Here is a 23975-nt window from a genome sequence, read left to right as displayed (position 1 = left end):
GATCAACAAAGTTGCATAACTAAACAATGATGGTTGTATGGATCATTTTGTCTGACCCTAAAATATCATCCCAGTCTAGGGTTGCTCTCTAAAACCTCTGAAACTACTATGACAGAACCCCATGATACACCAATGTAAATGTGACATACTATGACAGAACCCCATGATACACCAATGTAAGTGTGACATACTATGACAGAACCCCATGATACACCAATGTAAGTGTGACATACTATGACAGAATCCCATGATACGCCAATGTAAGTGTGACATACTTAGGGGTATTTGCACAAATGCTTACTGTGCTTTCTGCTCCCTCATGAAAGTGCAGCAGAAAACACTGCAAGCATGAGTGCAAATTCCCCTGAGTACCCACACTGGCACTCATACGGCATGAGGTTCTGTTATTATTATTATTCAAAATGACAAATTTCCATATTGGATCACACTCTTTCTTGTTGAACAAATGATCATGTCCTCATTTGCATATCATTTGCATGCAGGTATGCAATAAAGTTTTTGGTATTGCACTGCAGTGAAAATACCACTAGTATGCCCATGCACTGGTGCAAGTAGTCTCTGGTGCAGTGTGTTTAAAATAGTCAATTTTTTTTAAACTTTGTGATCAAATGTCTTTAAATATCTTTGAATTTGAAGGATGGTGATATTTCTCTAAAATACACTTTTGTACAACATTGACAAATATGTCTTAAATTGAGACTTGTTTTACTTGTTGTGAAAGCAGAGCGCCATTAGCAATAATGTTTTGTGTTTCATTTTTGTAGGTACATGAATTAAAACCTGGAGGTAGAGACATGCCTGTGACAAGTACAAACAGAATAGAATATATACATCTAATGGCAGACTATAGACTGAATAGACAGGTAAGAATAGAATATATCGTTGTATCAGTGCAGTAAGGTCATATCTGCATTGCAATTCTATAGTCAGATACAACCTTACTGTACTGACAGCGTGGTAAAGTTGTATCGTGACCTGTTATCAAGTGACATTCACATACATAGTTTGCTAACCCAGCTCAACCTGCTCGACGATCATCAATTTTCATCAGATTTCGGTGTAATTTTCCATAATATTTCGAAATACAATATTGGTATTAGAGCAAGTTCTCTAAAGTTTCAGAAAATGCTTGCATATGTTAGTAAAACTAAATGGTCGACGGCGAGCGTAACTACTACAGTATGGGTGTACAGGTAGCATATACACTATGTGTCAGTGGATGGCACATAGTCGTGCCTGTGATACCGTTGCGAAATGTATGTACATGTACAGTTTTGTGATGAATTTATGATCATAAATAGTATCAGAGGTGTTTTGTCCAATCAGAGAGGTGTTTTGTGATGACGTTTAACATGAATATTATGAAGTTTAACGTCCCATATCAGAAGTGATATTTCATGTTAAACGTCACAAGGAGTGATTGATATGGGCATAGGTATATGATGATATATATATATATATATATATATATATATATATATATATATATATATATATATATATATATATATATATATATATATATATATATATATATATATATATATATATATATATATATATATATATATATATATATATATATATATATATATATACACACACACAGCATTGGATAGATGATACATATATATAGCATTGTATAGGTGATACATATCATATATAGCAATATATAGGTGATACATACCATATATAGCAATATATAGGTGATACATATCATATATAGCAATATATAGGTGATACATATCATATATAGCAATATATAGGTGATACATATCATATATAGCAATATATAGGTGATACATACCATATATAGCAATATATAGGTGATACATATCATATATAGCAATATATAGGTGATACATATCATATATAGCAATATATAGGTGATACATATCATATATAGCAATATATAGGTGATACATACCATATATAGCAATATATAGGTGATACATACCATATATAGCAATATATAGGTGATACATACCATATATAGCAATATATAGGTGATACATATCATATATAGCAATATATAGGTGATACATACCATATATAGCAATATATAGGTGATACATATCATATATAGCATTATATAGGTGATACATATCATATATAGCAATATATAGGTGATACATACCATATATAGCAATATATAGGTGATACATATCATATATAGCAATATATAGGTGATACATATCATATATAGCAATATATAGCTGATACATATCATATATAGCAATATATAGGTGATACATATATATAGCAATATATAGGTGATACATACCATATATAGCAATATATAGGTGATACATATCATATATAGCAATATATAGGTGATACATACCATATATAGCAATATATAGGTGATACATACCATATATAGCAATATATAGGTGATACATATCATATATAGCAATATATAGGTGATACATATCATATATAGCAATATATAGGTGATACATATCATATATAGCAATATATAGGTGATACATATCATATATAGCAATATATAGGTGATACATACCATATATAGCAATATATAGGTGATACATACCATATATAGCAGTATATAGGTGATACATATCATATATAGCAATATATAGGTGATACATACCATATATAGCAATATATAGGTGATACATATCATATATAGCAATATATGGGTGATACATACCATATATAGCAAAATATGGGTGATACATATCATATATAGCAATATATGGGTGATACATACCATATATAGCAAAATATAGGTGATACATACCATATATAGCAATATATAGGTGATACATATCATATATAGCAATATATAGGTGATACATATCATATATAGCAATATATAGGTGATACATATCATATATAGCAATATATAGGTGATACATACCATATATAGCAGTATATAGGTGATACATATCATATATAGAAATATATAGGTGATACATACCATATATAGCAATATATAGGTGATACATACCATATATAGCAATATATAGGTGATACATACCATATATAGCAATATATAGGTGATACATACCATATATAGCAGTATATAGGTGATACATACCATATATAGCAATATATAGGTGATACATATCATATATAGCAATATATAGGTGATACATACCATATATAGCAATATATAGGTGATACATACCATATATAGCAATATATAGGTGATACATATCATATATAGCAATATATAGGTGATACATACCATATATAGCAATATATAGGTGATACATACCATATATAGCAATATATAGGTGATACATACCATATATAGCAGTATATAGGTGATACATACCATATATAGCAATATATAGGTGATACATACCATATATAGCAATATATAGGTGATACATACCATATATAGCAATATATGGGTGATACATACCATATATAGCAATATATGGGTGATACATACCATATATAGCAATATATAGGTGATACATATCATATATAGCAATATATAGGTGATACATACCATATATAGCAATATATAGGTGATACATATCATATATAGCAATATATAGGTGATACATACCATATATAGCAGTATATAGGTGATACATACCATATATAGCAATATATAGGTGATACATACCATATATAGCAATATATAGGTGATACATATCATATATAGCATTATACATGTGACTTTCTCAGAGTGCGACATTATATGTTAGTAATAAATGTCAAATTATTGGTTTTTTAACAGATCAGACCCCATTGTATTGCATTGAGAGAAGGGCTAGCTAACGTCATCAACTTAGACTGGTTACGTATGTTTGACTACCATGAACTACAGACTCTTGTATCTGGTGCTTCAATACCAGTAGATGTAGAAGATCTCAAATCTCATACCAATTATTCCGGTAAGAATTAATATTTTCAGTTGTATTTGCAAAGTCTTTTTGATTGTTATCTTATCAGTAACAGTATTTTTATACAGTGGAAATTAGAATTGCATTCAGTTTATTAATAACTTGTGAATGGGTTCATTTGTACAGTGGAAATTAGAATTGCATTCAGTTTATCAATAACTTGTGAATGGGTTCATTTGTACAGTGGAAATTAGAATTGCATTCAGTTTATCAATAACTTGTGAATGGGTTCATTTGTACAGTGGAAATTAGAATTGCATTCAGTTTATCAATGACTTGTGAATGGGTTCATTTGTACAGTGGAAATTAGAATTGCATTCAGTTTATCAATGACTTGTGAATGGGTTCATTTGTACAGTGGAAATTAGAATTGCATTCAGTTTATCAATGACTTGTGAATGGGTTCATTTGTACAGTGGAAATTAGAATTGCATTCAGTTTATCAATGACTTGTGAATGGGTTCATTTGTACAGTGGAAATTAGAATTGCATTCAGTTTATTAATAACTTGTGAATGGGTTCATTTGTACAGTGGAAATCAGAATTGCATTCAGTTTATCAATAACTTGTGAATGGGTTCATTTGTACAGTGGAAATCAGAATTGCATTCAGTTTATCAATAACTTGTGAATGGGTTCATTTGTACAGTGGAAATTAGAATTGCATTCAGTTTCAACATTATTCATCCTAGTCATCATTATCGTTGTCTCTCTATTACAGGGACATACTCTATTAATCACCCTGTCATTGTCGTCTCTCTATTACAGGGACATACTCTATTAATCACCCTGTCATTGCCGTCTCTCTATTACAGGGACATACTCTATTAATCACCCTGTCATTGCCGTCTCTCTATTACAGGGACATACTCTATTAATCACCCTGTCATTGCCGTCTCTCTATTACAGGGACATACTCTATTAATCATCCTGTCATTGCCGTCTCTCTATTACAGGGACATACTGTATTAATCACCCTGTCATTGCCGTCTCTCTATTACAGGGACATACTCTATTAATCACCCTGTCATTGTCGTCTCTCTATTACAGGGACATACTCTATTAATCACCCTGTCATTGCCGTCTCTCTATTACAGGGACATACTCTATTAATCACCCTGTCATTGCCCTCTCTCTATTACAGGGACATACTCTATTAATCACCCTGTCATTGCCGTCTCTCTATTACAGGGACATACTCTATTAATTACCCTGTCATTGCCGTCTCTCTATTACAGGGACATACTCTATTAATCACCCTGTCATTGCCGTCTCTCTATTACAGGGACATACTCTATTAATCACCCTGTCATTGCCCTCTCTCTATTACAGGGACATACTCTATTAATCACCCTGTCATTGCCATCTCTCTATTACAGGGACATACTCTATTAATTACCCTGTCATTGCCGTCTCTCTATTACAGGGACATACTCTATTAATCACCCTGTCATTGCCGTCTCTCTATTACAGGGACATACTCTATTAATCACCCTGTCATTGCCGTCTCTCTATTACAGGGACATACTCTATTAATCACCCTGTCATTGCCGTCTCTCTATTACAGGGACATACTCTATTAATCATCCTGTCATTGCCATCTCTCTATTACAGGGACATACTCTATTAATCACCCTGTCATTGCCGTCTCTCTATTACAGGGACATACTCTATTAATCACCCTGTCATTGCCGTCTCTCTATTACAGGGACATACTCTATTAATCATCCTGTCATTGCCGTCTCTCTATTACAGGGACATACTCTATTAATCACCCTGTCATTGCCGTCTCTCTATTACAGGGACATACTCTATTAATCATCCTGTCATTGCCGTCTCTCTATTACAGGGACATACTCTATTAATCACCCTGTCATTGCCGTCTCTCTATTACAGGGACATACTCTATTAATCATCCTGTCATTGCCGTCTCTCTATTACAGGGACATACTCTATTAATCACCCTGTCATTGTCGTCTCTCTATTACAGGGACATACTCTATTAATCACCCTGTCATTGCCGTCTCTCTATTACAGGGACATACTCTATTAATCACCCTGTCATTGCCGTCTCTCTATTACAGGGACATACTCTATTAATCACCCTGTCATTGCCGTCTCTCTATTACAGGGACATACTCTATTAATCACCCTGTCATTGCCCTCTCTCTATTACAGGGACATACTCTATTAATCACCCTGTCATTGCCGTCTCTCTATTACAGGGACATACTCTATTAATCATCCTGTCATTGCCGTCTCTCTATTACAGGGACATACTCTATTAATCACCCTGTCATTGCCGTCTCTCTATTACAGGGACATACTCTATTAATCACCCTGTCATTGCCGTCTCTCTATTACAGGGACATACTCTATTAATCACCCTGTCATTGCCGTCTCTCCATTACAGGGACATACTCTATTAATCATCCTGTCATTGCCGTCTCTCTATTACAGGGACATACTGTATTAATCACCCTGTCATTGCCGTCTCTCTATTACAGGGACATACTCTATTAATCACCCTGTCATTGCCGTCTCTCTATTACAGGGACATACTCTATTAATCACCCTGTCATTGCCGTCTCTCCATTACAGGGACATACTCTATTAATCACCCTGTCATTGCCGTCTCTCTATTACAGGGACATACTGTATTAATCACCCTGTCATTGCCGTCTCTCTATTACAGGGACATACTCTATTAATCACCCTGTCATTGTCGTCTCTCTATTACAGGGACATACTCTATTAATCACCCTGTCATTGCCGTCTCTCTATTACAGGGACATACTCTATTAATCACCCTGTCATTGCCATCTCTCTATTACAGGGACATACTCTATTAATCACCCTGTCATTGCCGTCTCTCCATTACAGGGACATACTCTATTAATCATCCTGTCATTGCCATCTCTCTATTACAGGGACATACTCTATTAATCACCCTGTCATTGCCGTCTCTCTATTACAGGGACATACTCTATTAATTACCCTGTCATTGCCGTCTCTCTATTACAGGGACATACTCTATTAATCACCCTGTCATTGCCGTCTCTCTATTACAGGGACATACTCTATTAATCATCCTGTCATTGCCGTCTCTCTATTACAGGGACATACTGTATTAATCACCCTGTCATTGCCGTCTCTCTATTACAGGGACATACTCTATTAATCACCCTGTCATTGTCGTCTCTCTATTACAGGGACATACTCTATTAATCACCCTGTCATTGCCGTCTCTCTATTACAGGGACATACTCTATTAATCACCCTGTCATTGCCATCTCTCTATTACAGGGACATACTCTATTAATCACCCTGTCATTGCCGTCTCTCTATTACAGGGACATACTCTATTAATCACCCTGTCATTGTCGTCTCTCTATTACAGGGACATACTCTATTAATCACCCTGTCATTGCCGTCTCTCTATTACAGGGACATACTCTATTAATCACCCTGTCATTGTCGTCTCTCTATTACAGGGACATACTCTATTAATCATCCTGTCATTGCCGTCTCTCTATTACAGGGACATACTCTATTAATCACCCTGTCATTGCCGTCTCTCTATTACAGGGACATACTCTATTAATCACCCTGTCATTGCCGTCTCTCTATTACAGGGACATACTCTATTAATCACCCTGTCATTGCCGTCTCTCTATTACAGGGACATACTCTATTAATCACCCTGTCATTGCCGTCTCTCTATTACAGGGACATACTCTATTAATCACCCTGTCATTGCCGTCTCTCTATTACAGGGACATACTCTATTAATCACCCTGTCATTGCCGTCTCTCTATTACAGGGACATACTCTATTAATCACCCTGTCATTGCCGTCTCTCTATTACAGGGACATACTCTATTAATCACCCTGTCATTGCCGTCTCTCTATTACAGGGACATACTCTATTAATCACCCTGTCATTGCCGTCTCTCTATTACAGGGACATACTCTATTAATCACCCTGTCATTGCCGTCTCTCTATTACAGGGACATACTCTATTAATCACCCTGTCATTGCCGTCTCTCTATTACAGGGACATACTCTATTAATCACCCTGTCATTGCCGTCTCTCTATTACAGGGACATACTCTATTAATCACCCTGTCATTGCCGTCTCTCTATTACAGGGACATACTCTATTAATCACCCTGTCATTGCCGTCTCTCTATTACAGGGACATACTCTATTAATCACCCTGTCACTGCCGTCTCTCTATTACAGGGACATACTCTATTAATCACCCTGTCATTGCCGTCTCTCTATTACAGGGACATACTCTATTAATCACCCTGTCATTGCCGTCTCTCTATTACAGGGACATACTCTATTAATCACCCTGTCACTGCCGTCTCTCTATTACAGGGACATACTCTATTAATCACCCTGTCACTGCCGTCTCTCTATTACAGGGACATACTCTATTAATCACCCTGTCATTGCCGTCTCTCTATTACAGGGACATACTCTATTAATCATCCTGTCATTGCCGTCTCTCTATTACAGGGACATACTCTATTAATCACCCTGTCATTGCCGTCTCTCTATTACAGGGACATACTCTATTAATCACCCTGTCATTGTCGTCTCTCTATTACAGGGACATACTCTATTAATCACCCTGTCATTGTCGTCTCTCTATTACAGGGACATACTCTATTAATCACCCTGTCATTGCCGTCTCTCTATTACAGGGACATACTCTATTAATCATCCTGTCATTGCCGTCTCTCTATTACAGGGACATACTCTATTAATCACCCTGTCATTGCCGTCTCTCTATTACAGGGACATACTCTATTAATCACCCTGTCATTGCCGTCTCTCTATTACAGGGACATACTCTATTAATCACCCTGTCATTGCCGTCTCTCTATTACAGGGACATACTCTATTAATCACCCTGTCATTGCCCTCTCTCTATTACAGGGACATACTCTATTAATCACCCTGTCATTGCCATCTCTCTATTACAGGGACATACTCTATTAATCACCCTTTCATTGCCGTCTCTCTATTACAGGGACATACTCTATTAATCACCCTTTCATTGCCGTCTCTCTATTACAGGGACATACTCTATTAATCACCCTGTCATTGCCGTCTCTCTATTACAGGGACATACTCTATTAATCACCCTGTCATTGCCGTCTCTCTATTACAGGGACATACTCTATTAATCACCCTGTCATTGCCCTCTCTCTATTACAGGGACATACTCTATTAATCACCCTGTCATTGCCATCTCTCTATTACAGGGACATACTCTATTAATCACCCTTTCATTGCCGTCTCTCTATTACAGGGACATACTCTATTAATCACCCTTTCATTGCCGTCTCTCTATTACAGGGACATACTCTATTAATCACCCTGTCATTGCCATCTCTCTATTACAGGGACATACTCTATTAATCACCCTTTCATTGCCGTCTCTCTATTACAGGGACATACTCTATTAATCACCCTTTCATTGCCGTCTCTCTATTACAGGGACATACTCTATTAATCACCCTGTCATTGCCGTCTCTCTATTACAGGGACATACTCTATTAATCACCCTGTCATTGCCGTCTCTCTATTACAGGGACATACTCTATTAATCACCCTGTCATTGCCCTCTCTCTATTACAGGGACATACTCTATTAATCACCCTGTCATTGCCATCTCTCTATTACAGGGACATACTCTATTAATCACCCTGTCATTGCCATCTCTATATTACAGGGACATACTCTATTAATCACCCTTTCATTGCCGTCTCTATATTACAGGGACATACTCTATTAATCACCCTGTCATTGCCCTCTCTCTATTACAGGGACATACTCTATTAATCACCCTGTCATTGCCCTCTCTATATTACAGGGACATACTCTATTAATCACCCTTTCATTGCCGTCTCTCTATTACAGGGACATACTCTATTAATCACCCTGTCATTGTCGTCTCTCTATTACAGGGACATACTCTATTAATCACCCTGTCATTGCCGTCTCTCTATTACAGGGACATACTCTATTAATCACCCTGTCATTGAAATGTTCTGGAGAGTTGTCAACAACTTTAATGACAGACAGAAACGACAACTTTTGAAGTTTGTGACAAGTTGTTCCAGACCACCACTCCTAGGATTCAAGGTAAGAGAGGATTTAGAAGGGACAGAAAAAGGATGGAGAGGGGTACTACCATTGTTCACTGTACATTGTATCAGAATCTTGTTTGGAAACCACAGTAAAATAGTTTGGGAAGTCAGTGATTTGACCTATATACCACACTTAGATAAAATATTGTGTACTTACATTGTATGCTATTATTATTATTATTATTATTATTGTATGCTATATTTATTATGCTTACATTGTATGCTATATTTATTATTATTGTATGCTATATTTATTATTATTGTATGCTATATTTATTATGCTTACATTGTATGCTATATTTATTATGCTTACATTGTATGCTATATTTATTATTATTGTATGCTATATTTATTATTATTGTATGCTATATTTATTATTATTGTATGCTATATTTATTATGCTTACATTGTATGCTATATTTATTATGCTTACATGATATTGTGGAAAGGTTTATCCTGTAAAGACACCAATAACCATTGATGTATTCCATGTTTACAGGATCTGTTCCCAGCATTCTGCATTCATAATGGCGGATCTGACTTGGAGAGACTACCATCAGCTAGTACCTGCATGAATTTACTCAAATTGCCAGAATTTACAGATGATGATATGCTAAGAACTAAACTGCTCTATGCTATTGAGAGTGGAGCTGGGTTTGAACTCAGTTAGAAATTGTACATACATTATCCATTCAAAATTGTTCAAGATTCTGATTGTGCCAAATATACACCATATGACTTTTATGAGTGTGGTTACCATCCAGTGTACATTGTTTAAGCTTCTCTGACATTGTAAGAATGACTTACCAAAGCTACTATGGTGTTTTGATTACCATCCAGTGTGCATTGTAATAAGCTTCTCTGATCTGAGCACTTCTTCTTCACTTACTTTAAAATGTAGCAATATTGAGTGTTGCCTTTGGACTTCATTTATATACATAGTAGATAGTAGATGCATATGAAGTATTAATTCTTGCATACAGATGTCTCAGACTCTGGTCTGATAAATAAAGACTTGTTTATTTGACTGATTCAGAACTTGTTCTTACAGACAGACATCTCAAAATCTGGTCTGAAAACAAAGAATCCTTTATTTCATTGAAGTTATGTCAGATCCCAGACAATATATTTATAACAATTACTGCAAAGATACCACCTTTCTAGTCCAAACCATAGTTGTTTAATTTCAATATAAAATAACAAATCAAGCTTATTAACAACACAGCATTTTATTTGAAAATGATATATATGTTGCATTTATTAATTAAAATTTGATGAATACCTTTTAAGTCTTCATTTCATGAGAATCTGTTGTGAGATTTGTCTAAATGTAAGAATGTCAAGATTTGTATGGATGTTAGTCTGTTGTCAAATTTGTCTGGTTGTGTGAGTCTGTTGTCAGATTTGTCTGGTTGTGTGAGTCTGTTGTCAGATTTGTCTGGTTGTGCGAGTCTGTTGTCAGATTTGTCTGGTTGTGTGAGTCTGTTGTCAGATCTGTCTGGTTGTGTAAGTCTGTTGTCAGATTTGTCTGGTTGTGTAATCTGGTGTCGGATTTGTCTGGACATGTGTCTTTGAGATTTGGCTGGGTTTCATCATATGTGTGAGAATCTGTTGAGATTTGTCTGGATGTGAGTTTGTTATGAGATTTGTCTGGATGTGAGTTTGTTATGAGATTTGTCTGGATGTGAGTTTGTTATGAGATTTGTCTGGATGTGAGTTTGTTATGAGATTTGTCTGGATGTGAGTTTGTTATGAGATTTGTCTGGATGTGAGTTTGTTATGAGATTTGTCTGGATGTGAGTTTGTTATGAGATTTGTCTGGATGTGAGTTTGTTATGAGATTTGTCTGGATGTGAGTTTGTTATGAGATTTGTCTGGATGTGAGTTTGTTATGAGATTTGTCTGGATGTGAGAGTTTGTTATGAGATTTGTCTGGATGTGAGTTTGTCGAGATTTGTCTGGATGTGAGTTTGTTATGAGATTTGTCTGGATGTGAGAGTTTGTTATGAGATTTGTCTGGATGTGAGTTTGTTATGAGATTTGTCTGGATGTGAGTTTGTTATGAGATTTGTCTGGATGTGAGTTTGTTATGAGATTTGTCTGGATGTTTGTTGTGAGATTTGTAAATGTCTTAATGTGAGATTTGTCAACAAATATTATTGTCCAGATGTGTAGGTAAGCGAGTTGTGTTGTCTAGATGTGTAGGTAAGTGGGTTATGTTGTCTAGATGTATAGGTAAGTGGGTTATGTTGTCTAGATGTGTTGGCAAGTGAGCTGTGCTGTCTAGATGCGTAGGTATGTGTAGGTAAGTGAGTTGTGTTGTCTAGATGTGTAGGTAGGTGAGTGTTGTCTAGATGTGTTGGTAAGTGAGCTGTGTTGTCTAGATGTGTAGGTAAGTGAGTTGTGTTGTCTAGATGTATAGGTAAGTGAGTTGTGTTGTCTAGATGTGTTGGTAAGTGAGCTGTGTTGTCTAGATGTGTAGGTAAGTGAGTTGTGTTGTCCAGATGTGTAGGTAAGTGAGTTGTGTTGTCTAGATGTGTTGGTAAGTGAGTTGTGTTGTCTAGATGTGTAGGTAAGTGAGTTGTGTTGTCTAGATGTATGGGTAAGTGAGTTGTGCTATCTGAGAGACTATGTTGAGTACTATGATAATATATTCTCTCATGTCTAGTACTAGATCTGTGAGAATCTGTTTTGATGAAGGCATATGTTTTTTAGCATGACTAAGTTGACATTCAGGAGTGCTATAGGCATAGTGAAGTGTGTCAGTGTGTGTGCTAATTGACTTGTTTGGGATATTACTTTGGGAGTGTAAATGGCAATTTTCAAATGACATTTGTAGGTAATAGTTATAAGGTCATTAGGTCTAGATCAGGGTTTTTGCATAAATTTAGAAGTGGTCGTCAAAATTAAGATGGTAGGGGTTAACCAGCTGTAAATATCATTTCTGCCAAACAGTCTAAAAACAATTTAGACCCAAAATACATACAAGTGAAATTGTCTAGTCAAAAGTTATTTCCATTTCATGCATCACCAACAAAAAGTCCTTTTTTAACAAATCACACAACTACCATTGAACAATGACAACATTGTGGAAAATTATACGAGGATACAAGACAATCATTGTCAACAATATTGCAATTTTAATTCTTAATAAGTCAAAGATTGAAACAATACACACAATGTATGAAATTAACAATGGGAGAAAGTTCAGAATTGTTATTGAAGTCATTTTTGGTATTCCTATCTTGGGTTTGAGTGGTGGTAGACTGTGATCTCTAGCATTGCAGTGAACAGTGATGTTGTGTCTACCATGGTGGAGTCATTGGTTGTAGATTCTGTAGATGTTGTGTCTACCATGGTGGAGTCATTGGTTGTGGATTCTGCCGATGTTGTGTCTACCATGGTGGAGTCATTGGTTGTGGATTCTGTAGATGTTGTGTCTACCATGGTGGAGTCATTGGTTGTGGATTCTGTAGATGTTGTGTCTACAATGGTGGAGTCATTGGTTGTGGATTCTGTAGATGTTGTTTCTACCATGGTGGAGTCATTGGTTGTGGATTCTGTAGATGTTGTTTCTACCATGGTGGAGTCATTGGTTGTGGATTCTGTCGATGTTGTGTCTACCATGGTGGAGTCATTGGTTGTGGATTCTGTCGATGTTGTGTCTACCATGGTGGAGTCATTGGTTGTGGATTCTGTCGATGTTGTGTCTACCATGGTGGAGTCATTGGTTGTGGATTCTGTAGATGTTGTTTCTACCATGGTGGAGTCATTGGTTGTGGATTCTGTCGATGTTGTGTCTACCATGGTGGAGTCATTGGTTGTAGATTCTGTCGATGTTGTGTCTACCATGGTGGAGTCATTGGTTGTGGATTCTGTCGATGTTGTGTCTACAATGGTGGAGTCATTGGTTGTGGATTCTGTAGATGTTGTGTCTACCATGGTGGAGTCATTGGTTGTGGATTCTGTAGATGTTGTGTCTACAATGGTGGAGTCATTGGTTGTGGATTCTGTAGATGTTGTGTCTACAATGGTGGAGTCATTGGTTGTGGATTCTGTAGATGTTGTGTCTACCATGGTGGAGTCATTGGTTGTGGATTCTGTAGATAAGACATTACAACTGCAGAAATTGATAACCTGTAAAAAAAAAAAAAAGAGAGACAAAGATTTAACAATGATGAACAATATATATTTGTTTTTTATGATGAATTAATTTACAGTTCTCTTATGATTAAAATTCCTGAAGGACACTAGGTGCTGCTGAAGTGTCCTGTGAATGGCGTTGGGTTTTGTTTTATTAGCTAAACTGAGGTTCAGTAGTGCTATAGCCATGGTGAAGTGTGTGTGTGTGTGTGTGTGTGTGTGTGTGTGTGTGTGTGTGTGTGTGTGTGTGTGTGTGTGTCTCTCTGTGTGTGTGTGTGTGTGTGTGTGTGTGTGTGTGTGTGTGTGTGTGTGTGTGTGTGTGTGTAAATGACAGAGTCAAAAATGCTGATGGGAAATTGTTCGAATGAAAATGATTGCATCAGAGATGTACAGTTTGGGTCAAAAAAAACATGATTCTTGGTGTGAGAAAATGCTTTGAACCTGCCTAGAAATGAAAGGCTATTGTTTTATTGATGTCACAAAATCATAAATCTTTTATGGGTTACTTCATACATAATTAAAACAGGTTCATTCATGCAACAGACATGATAAAGAGTGTTGTCCGTCTGTCTGCCTGTCTAGCTGTGGTTGACATAAACTTATAGAAAACTTACGACAATAAAAGTGCTAATGGCATTGTAGCACAACTGTTGACAGTACAATTTAATTTTCTGTAATGATTATGTGGTCTTGTTGCTAGACATCTGCATACATTCTTTGAAGATTTATCAAAGTCCAAGGGAAACAGACTGTGTTGGGTGACCCACAGGCCCAAGGGAAACAGACTGTGTTGGGTGACCCACAGGCCCAAGGGAAACAGACTGTGTTAGGTGACCTACAGGTCCAAGGGAAACAGACTGTGTTTGGTGACCCACAGGCCCAAGGGAAACATACTGTGTTTGGTGACCCACAGACCCAAGGGAAACATACTGTGTTGGGTGACCCACAGACCCAAGGGAAACAGACTGTGTTTGGTGACCCACAGGCCCAAGGGAAACAGACTGTGTTGGGTGACCCACAGGCCCAAGGGAAACTGACATATATTGCATGATGTTGTATGAGCACGATCAGTCAACATTTGTTTTGTAACACACCACATCATTTACCACATTGTATGTCATGCCAAAAAGTACAGTATATGTACACGGTAGGTGGGTTTTCTGTACGACAACAGTAAAGGTAGTTCAAAAAAACACCACAGCAATTTGCAAAAGTTTACTCCTTTAATAATTACCAACTTTGTTCATTTCAAATCTTTTCTGATACAACTTACAAGATTAGCAAAGTTAGTCTTCAGAAAATCATAAAAGCTGTGAAGTTACTGGCTAGTGTCTACCTTGGCAGCACAAGGTGATACCATTTTTGTCTGTTGTAAAAACATGTATGCATTCACACATGATGTCATCAGTCATCAGTTTTCATCATAATGCCCATACAGGCATCAGTATAAAAAATGTTGACTGGTACCATCATTTGAGTTGAACAGTGTAAACATTCTACACACCATGTGACCACGTATTTGGAAAATCACAACACATTGATGGGACTAGGTGCATCAAAAATGCAGACCTTTAAGTGTGAAGAAAGTGATAAATATTGACTTACATAAAACTGCTAAGCATTTGTTTTGTGTCTTCTGATGATCTTGAATTAGCATAACTTATAAATGAACAATACACGGCTATCCAGGCACACCACTTCATCTGTATTGTGAGTAAACAACAGGATTAAAAGTAAACAATTTCATCTACATTGTCAATAATAATAATAACAACAACAACAACAATATCAAAAAGTCTCATGAAGACATAGCCCCCCCCCCCCCGACACTTCAATGTAGTCTCCATGTAGTAATGTTATTGAGTTAATTGGTAAATCATGATTGTTCATGAAGACATAGCCCCCCCCCCCCCGACACTTCAATGTAGTCTCCATGTATTAATGTTATTGAGTTAATTGGTAAATCATGATTGTTCATGAAGACATAGCCCCCCCCCCCCCCGACACTTCAATGTAGTCTCCATGTATTAATGTTATTGAGTTAATTGGTAAATCATGATTGTTCATGAAGACATAGCCCCCCCCCCCCCCCGACACTTCAATGTAGTCTCCATGTATTAATGTTATTGAGTTAATTGGTAAATCATGATTGTTCATGAAGACATAGCCCCCCCCCCCCCCCGACACTTCAATATAGTCTCCATGTATTAATGTTATTGAGTTAATTGGTAAATCATGATTGTTCATGAAGACATAGCCCCCCCCCCCCCCCGACACTTCAATATAGTCTCCATGTATTAATGTTTTAATACATGGAGGGGGGGGGGGTGGTAAATCATGATTGTTCACTACAAATATGGCTGCCATTGAGTAAAAAGTTATATGAGCACCAACAGTAATGTATGTGGTGTGTCTGAACAACACTCTTCTTACTTACAGCATAGTAAATATGATTGAACCCCAGCCGCAGTGGTAAGAGGCAAGTTGTTTAACCACTTGGTCACCGACAACCCTACTGTGTACATACCTGTAGTATTCTACTCTATGGATTATTATCTAGAACTCCAATCTATTATTTAGGTATAATACACAATGTACACAATGGAAATAAGTATAGGTATAGGTATATTCAAATGGAAATTCACCTGCGATCCAAATACAAACATGAAAATTATATTATTTGAAATGTTTGACTGCATACGAGTCTGGCATCTATGATCCCTTATTAGGCTCACATGTCTATAAGGTCATGTGATCTGTATACTATACTGTGTGAGTTCTAAAATCAAACCAAGTGTAGGTACACTGTCTGGTACACTGTCTGGTACACTGTCTGGTACACACAGTGTCAACTTCACATCTGACAATCCTGGACTAGTGTATGGTTTAGATTATAGATACAGACATCTAAACATATGTATCCACATACAACAATATACAGGCTCTTTACCTTTGAGACCAAAATAACAACATTGTCATAATAATCAATTTTATCTCGCTTTTTTTACTAGTTATTTGTTATTTGTACATTTCTTTATTAATATACCTATTGTACCTACCTTCAACATTAACCCACACATACTAAAAATCATTCCAAGTAAATTCATGTAATCTGATGTAGGGTCTTCCAATCCACCAGCTTCTGGAGGTTTGTACCTAAATGTAAAGAAAAATATATTCAATTATTTCTTAAAATTGACAAGTTCAAATTACTGGTACAATCTGTGCAATTATGGGACTGTACAATACATGTACATATACTGTAATCTGTACATGTTGAGATATACAAGACACTGTACATATACTGTAATCTGTACATGTTGAGATATACAAGACATTGTACATATACTGTAATCTGTACATGTTGAGATATACAAGACATTGTACATATACTGTAATCTGTACATGTTGAGATATACAAGACATTGTACATATACTGTAATCTGTACATGTTGAGATATACAAGACATTGTACATATACTGTAATCTGTACATGTTGAGATATACAAGACATTGTACATATACTGTAATCTGTACATGTTGAGATATACAAGACACTGTACATATACTGTAATCTGTACATGTTGAGATATACAAGACACTGTACATATACTGTAATCTGTACATGTTGAGATATACAAGACACTGTACATATACTGTAATCTGTACATGTTGAGATATACAAGACACTGTACATATACTGTAATCTGTACATGTTGAGATATACAAGACACTGTACATATACTGTAATCTGTACATGTTGAGATATACAAGACACTGTACATATACTGTAATCTGTACATGTTGAGATATACAAGACACTGTACATATACTGTAATCTGTACATGTTGAGATATACAAGACATTGTACATATACTGTAATCTGTACATGTTGAGATATACAAGACACTGTACATATACTGTAATCTGTACATGTTGAGATATACAAGACATTGTACATATACTGTAATCTGTACATGTTGAGATATACAAGACACTGTACATATACTGTAATCTGTACATGTTGAGATATACAAGACATTGTACATATACTGTAATCTGTACATGTTGAGATATACAAGACACTGTACATATACTGTAATCTGTACATGTTGAGATATACAAGACATTGTACATATACTGTAATCTGTACATGTTGAGATATACAAGACATTGTACATATACTGTAATTGGTACATGTTGAGATATACAAGACATTGTACATATACTGTAATCTGTACATGTTGAGATATACAAGACATTGTAGATATACTGTAATTGGTACATGTTGAGATATACAAGACCAACTCTAATTGAGTGGCCCTTTCTGTGTTTCTATCATTTATTCCAACCATGCAAATATACGAAATATATACTGTACTTCCATGCACCAATAGTACAATAAAAGGTTATACTGTTCCTTGTGAATATGGTTACCACAGTGTATATGGTTACCATGGTGTATATGGTTACCATGGTGTATATGGCACAGGCACTTGAACCAATATCTATGAAAATATGACTAAAAGAAAATAACGTACCCATATTGTGTCATTGTCTATTTTTTAATGTAACAGAAGAGCATATATCTTGAGTATGTATACTATCCTATCAACTGCTAAGTACTATTATAGCTACTGCTATTATGTACTATAGTGTAAATATATATATAGGAAGGTGAGTAAGCTATTTTTACAGCAAAAACATCTGTCGTCTGCACCATTTTTTCAACCATCTCTCTCTCTCTCCGTTAAATTCAATAAATATGATGATAACACTCTAGAAACCAACACACTTATATTTACTAAACCCTACCATCAACTTTCAAGTACTTGACGGGAAGGTGTAAATTTTGGAGACCTTTTTCGCATGACTGTCACGAAATACGAACTATACACAGGTGGTGACAAACCATCTTTGACCTCTCAAGTCACGTCACACTATCACATCACTGATTGGTCAATGAACATCACATGATCCAAACACTCGCTCACGAGCTACAACTACATCGGTTGGTAATATCAATATACTCCTTTCAAATGACGAAAATCATTGTAGAACTAAATAGACTTACCAATAACAATAAGCAGCCATTATTATTTTTGCGATTTGCAAATGTCACTTTGACACTCTGGTATAGTAGTTGTCGTCTGCATAGCTCATGTAGCTCGTGAGTGAGTGTTTGGATCATGTGATGTTCATTGACCAATCAGCAACGTGACAGTGCAACGTAACTTGAGAGGTAAAGGGTTGATTGTCACCACCCGTGTTTAGCTTGTATTTCGTGACAGTTGTGCGGAAAAAGTCTCCACGATTTACACCTTTCCGTGAAGAGCTTGAAAATTGATGGTAGGTAAATTATAATTAAATAAAAGTGTGTTGGTTTCTAGAAAGCATGGTGTTATCATCATATTTGAATATATATTTGAATTTAACACAGAGAGATGGTTGAAAAAATGGTGCAGACAACGGATCTTTTTTGCAGTAGAAAATCTTACTCACCTTTCATACATGTATATACATACACATAGTATACATACTCAAGATATATGCTCTTCTGTTACATTCCAAGATAGACTAGGTCAGGACTTCTTTCCTATGAGTCGTGATGTCTGTATTTTATAGTGTTTTGATTCGTGATTTAATCGAGAAGTCAGCCTGACTAGACTCCTTCAGTTAAGTATTCATATTTTCATAGATATTGGTTCAAGTGCCTGTGGTATATGGTTACCATGGTATTCATACCAAGTAAACATCCAAGTAGACAACACCCAAAGTAACATCAACAAGGTAACACCCAAGCAGTTTGGCCATTCATCACACCCCAAAAATATGGGGAGGGGGGGCACTTACAAAAGGAAGCCTTTCCGTACTTTAGTGTAGATGTTTGAGAGAAGCGTCTAATGTCTGTGATTTCAGTATTCACACAGATAGCAATTCATATCATCCCAATTTTCAACTTGTCCCATTTTCAATTTTTTCAACTCTTTCAAGTTTCAAAAGCACTTTAATAGACTAAGTTCATTAATTTGCAGATCTCTGCAATATAATTTTGATGTGCATGTTTGTAAATCGGGAATGTATAAACGGTCGTACACAACAACTTATTCCATTATATCAAGACTAAATGATGCCATGATCTAGCTGCAATAATTGCAGCGTTTGATGTGATTTTGAGGGCTTTTTCGTTTGTTTTTTGTGACTTTTTTCGTTCCGACCATCAAACAGGTTTAACGACGGAACGAAAAATGGCACAAAAACAGACGAAAAAGCCCTCAAAATCACATCAAACGCTACAATTATTGCAGCTACCCATGATCGAGCAGCCAGCTTAGATATAAATCCTGCTTGCAAACGGAGTGATTCATTTAGGGACCGACGAGAGTGTGTGTCCTTTTCACCGTCACTTGTGAGCTAATATTCTATTCAAAGGTGCATGGTCAATTCATAATAGTACAAAATAATGGCATTCACAAAATACCATCGTCGGTGTTTGTCCTTAAAAAGGATAAGTGCAAACACCCGTGCGGGTATTTTTGAATATTCATAAATACTTATAAACACCATTATTTTGTACTATGACATCCTTGAATAAAATATTATTATCAGCTCACAAGTGACGGTGGTCTGCATTGAAATTGAATGGTTGATCAGCTTTTCACACGATAAGGTAAGGTAATGAAATGTATTATGGCAGTCACACCTACCTCTGTACTTTATTAGGTCTTCTCACATCACCAGCACCAGAGGCAGACATCACTCTTCCTTTAATTAAGGCTGGCTCTGACAATCACAAAGAAATTAAGCTAAAATGAACTGTATGTTGCAACTGCAGTCACATAGAACGTTCGTCGGCGTCGTGTTAACGGTCAAAGGTCACCTATCATAACCCCATTCATACCGCTGGCTGCGCTGTACTCACATAACAGCCGGTCGGTTTTCTCTCAGCGCTGCCAGAAACCATTAGCCATCTGCCTCCATCGTCTTCGAGTCACCGACACTATATAAAGTTGCATGACATGGTTTATGCTGAAACAAGCACATACAAATAACAATTGAAGTTATTTTTGTTCTCTTTTTTTGTCCTCATTTTAATGTATCTCAAATCAGAGATTTCAAACTTTAAACATGACATTGACAGTAGTCAGTACAGAGAACAGTGTCAAAGGACCATGTTTACTCCACACACAGTTGGACTGTATCTAATGATATATCAATGATATTCTCAAACATTTTCCTACTGAAATCCATGTTTTTATCTGCTTCATTGCGTAAAACTAACAGAAACACCTACATACTCACAAAACGGGCAAACGTTTATACACAAACTGGAAACGAACTAGCTCTGGTTGTAATTCATACTACGATAAATAGATAGATTCTCAAGTGTACAAACATAGCTATGTCGTTCAGTGGAAGGAACTCTCTGATAAAGATGCAAAATAAAATAATCATGTACAAAGTTACTGATTTTGGACATCACCGCCAAGTTATTTTTCCAGACATACACGGGATCGCATTAAATAATAAACAGAGAAATTGAGATTGGATTAGATTTTCCTTCTGAATCATTGCCTGCCATGGGTTTTTCTTCACCATTTCTTTGACCATATAACTATTCCGGTGTACAAACGTGTTTGTTTGATTCTAATTCACTCAGATCTTTCTATAAAATAATAAAGAATAGTACGTATGTGTAAAAGGGGTGATCGGAGGGGTGGGTACTAGTATCATCAAGTTCTCAAACCAACCCCCCCCCCCCCCGCGCTTCGATGACAACAGAGACGCACGCCAATTGTTTTTCTGCCATTGTATTGACGTGACGAATACATACAAATTCTTCATTGTTGAGTAATAGTTTTTCTGTCCCTTTCATTAAGATCTGTCGTTGTGTAGAATGGCTTTCACATGTAAAAAGAAAGTGTTCAAGTGTCTCATCAGCTTTTCCACAACAAAGACATGTACAATCATCATTATAATTTTCCCATTTTCTCTTTCCATGTGCCATGTGCAAGACCGAGAGAATGTGATCTTGCTTTAAATTTCAAATGTGACCCTTTAAAATTCGTAAAAGATTATATTTAAGATACTCTTCTGGTTCTAAAGTTGTTTTAAATTTACGGTAATGGGTAAGACTATATATTTTTGTCATGTTTTCTTTCCATATGTGCTCAGTCCACATATGGAAACAGTCCACATCAGTTTGACTTAATATGAGTAATTCACCTGCGTATTCAAGTGCAGGACGCACTATGTGGTTCCATAAAGACAGACCAAAATCAACCCTATTGATGTTACTATGGCTACCAAGAATAGATTTCATGATGGGGAATAAGTTAATTGTCAAATTTCTTAATATACACTTTTATAAAATTAGTATGATGTGAAAGATTGCGAGTGATCCAATACCCTAGATACTTGTATTCATTTGCCTCTTTTATATTTAGATTACCAATTAACCAGTTCTTGTGTCTGTCTGCCTGCTTGCTTATTGAATACCAGGACATTTTATTTCTTCTCATTAATACTTATTTTTCAAAGTTTACAATATTTATTTGTGACATCTAACATGTCTTGCAGTTTGTTTTCATTTGATGCTACAAGGGCTACAGCAAAAAAACAAGCCATTAATGGTGTCACCATTTAGATTAACCCCTAAGTGTGATTCATTTAACTTTAATTCATTAATATATCCAGAGAAAAGTATCGGCGCTAGATCACATCCCTGTCTGAGACACTCATTTTGGTTAAAATAGTATGTTTCTATATATATCACCGAAGGAAACTTTACTTTCAATGTGATCATATGTGTGTTTTACCACACGCCATAATTTATCTTTTATACCATTGTTCCACAATGCATACCACAGTCCTTCTCTCCAAACACTGTCATATGTTTTTTTGAAATCGAGAAATGCCAAATATGTATGTTTTTGTTGTATTTACGAATTGTTGCTAATCAAATATTTAATCAATTGTTCGTCTATCTTTCCTAAACCCTCGTTGTATTTCACCTAGTGTGTTCCTTGATTCAATTGTTCGTCTATCTTTCCTAAACCCTCCATGTATTTCACCTAGTGTGTTCCTTGATTCAATTGTTCATCTATCTTTCCTAAACCCTCCATGTATTTCACCTGGTGTGTTCCTTGATTCAATTGTTCATCTATCTTTCCTAAACCCTCTTTGTATTTCACCTGGTGTGTTCCTTGATTCAATTGTTCGTCTATCTTTCCTAAACCTTCTTTGTATTTCACCTGGTGTGTTCCTTGATTCAATTGTTCGTCTATCTTTCCTAAACCCTCTTTGTATTTCACCTGGTGTGTTCCTTGATTCAATTGTTCGTCTATCTTTCCTAAACCCTCCCTGTATTTCACCTAGTGTGTTCCAATTGTTCGTCTATCTTTCCTAAACCCTCCATGTATTTCACCTAGTGTGATCCAATTGTTCGTCTATCTTTCCTAAACCCTCCATGTATTTCACCTAGTGTGATCCAATTGTTTGTCTATCTTTCCTAAACCCTCCATGTATTTCACCTAGTGTGTTCCAATTGTTTGTCTATCTTTCCTAAACCCTCCATGTATTTCACCTAGTGTGTTCCAATTGTTTGTCTATCTTTCCTAAACCTTCTTTGTATTTCACCTAGTGTGTTCCTTGATTCAATTGTTCGTCTATCTTTCCTAAACCCTCCATGTATTTCACCTAGTGTGTTCCTTGATTCAACTGTTCGTCTATCTTTCCTAAACCCTCCTTGTATTTCACC

General features: G+C 36.2%; 2 protein-coding genes across 3 annotated transcripts in view; one reads left to right on the top strand and one right to left on the bottom strand.

Annotated features, from left to right (window-relative positions):
* Window positions 1-11340, top strand: part of LOC144436709 (ubiquitin-protein ligase E3C-like) — a 39489-nt gene extending 28149 nt beyond the window's left edge. The window contains exons 19-22 of the mRNA XM_078125562.1: window positions 786-884; window positions 3740-3896; window positions 9937-10067; window positions 10572-11340. Of these exons, the coding sequence (XP_077981688.1) occupies window positions 786-884; window positions 3740-3896; window positions 9937-10067; window positions 10572-10742 (558 nt within the window). The 3' untranslated portion in view covers window positions 10743-11340. The remainder of the gene's footprint in view (window positions 1-785; window positions 885-3739; window positions 3897-9936; window positions 10068-10571) is intronic.
* A 1861-nt stretch (window positions 11341-13201) lies between these two features.
* Window positions 13202-21076, bottom strand: LOC144436398 (PAT complex subunit Asterix-like). Of its 2 annotated transcripts, XM_078125196.1 has the most exons (4): window positions 20923-21076; window positions 17275-17371; window positions 15821-15918; window positions 14003-14209 (listed from the first exon to the last, which is right to left on the bottom strand). In XM_078125196.1, exons 1-4 carry the CDS (start codon window positions 20970-20972, stop codon window positions 14143-14145), a joined length of 312 nt encoding a protein of 103 aa, XP_077981322.1. In that variant the 5' UTR covers window positions 20973-21076; the 3' UTR covers window positions 14003-14142. The 2 variants fall into 2 exon arrangements, with proteins under 2 accessions (XP_077981321.1, XP_077981322.1); XM_078125195.1 differs by lacking the exons at window positions 17275-17371; window positions 20923-21076 and having other exon boundaries at window positions 13202-14209; window positions 15821-15910.
* Window positions 21077-23975: the final 2899 nt, after the last annotated feature.

This window comes from Glandiceps talaboti, chromosome 6 (genome assembly GCF_964340395.1).
Source record: "Glandiceps talaboti chromosome 6, keGlaTala1.1, whole genome shotgun sequence".
Lineage (NCBI taxonomy): Eukaryota > Metazoa > Hemichordata > Enteropneusta > Spengelidae > Glandiceps > Glandiceps talaboti.
The sequence above is the reverse complement of the archived record's forward strand: the minus strand, read 5'-3'. Positions and strand labels throughout refer to the sequence as shown.

Coding starts and splice junctions, on each gene's coding strand:
- LOC144436398 (XM_078125195.1), bottom strand. CDS start 14,149: ATGGTAGACACAACATCTACAGAATCCACAACCAATGACTCCACCATT.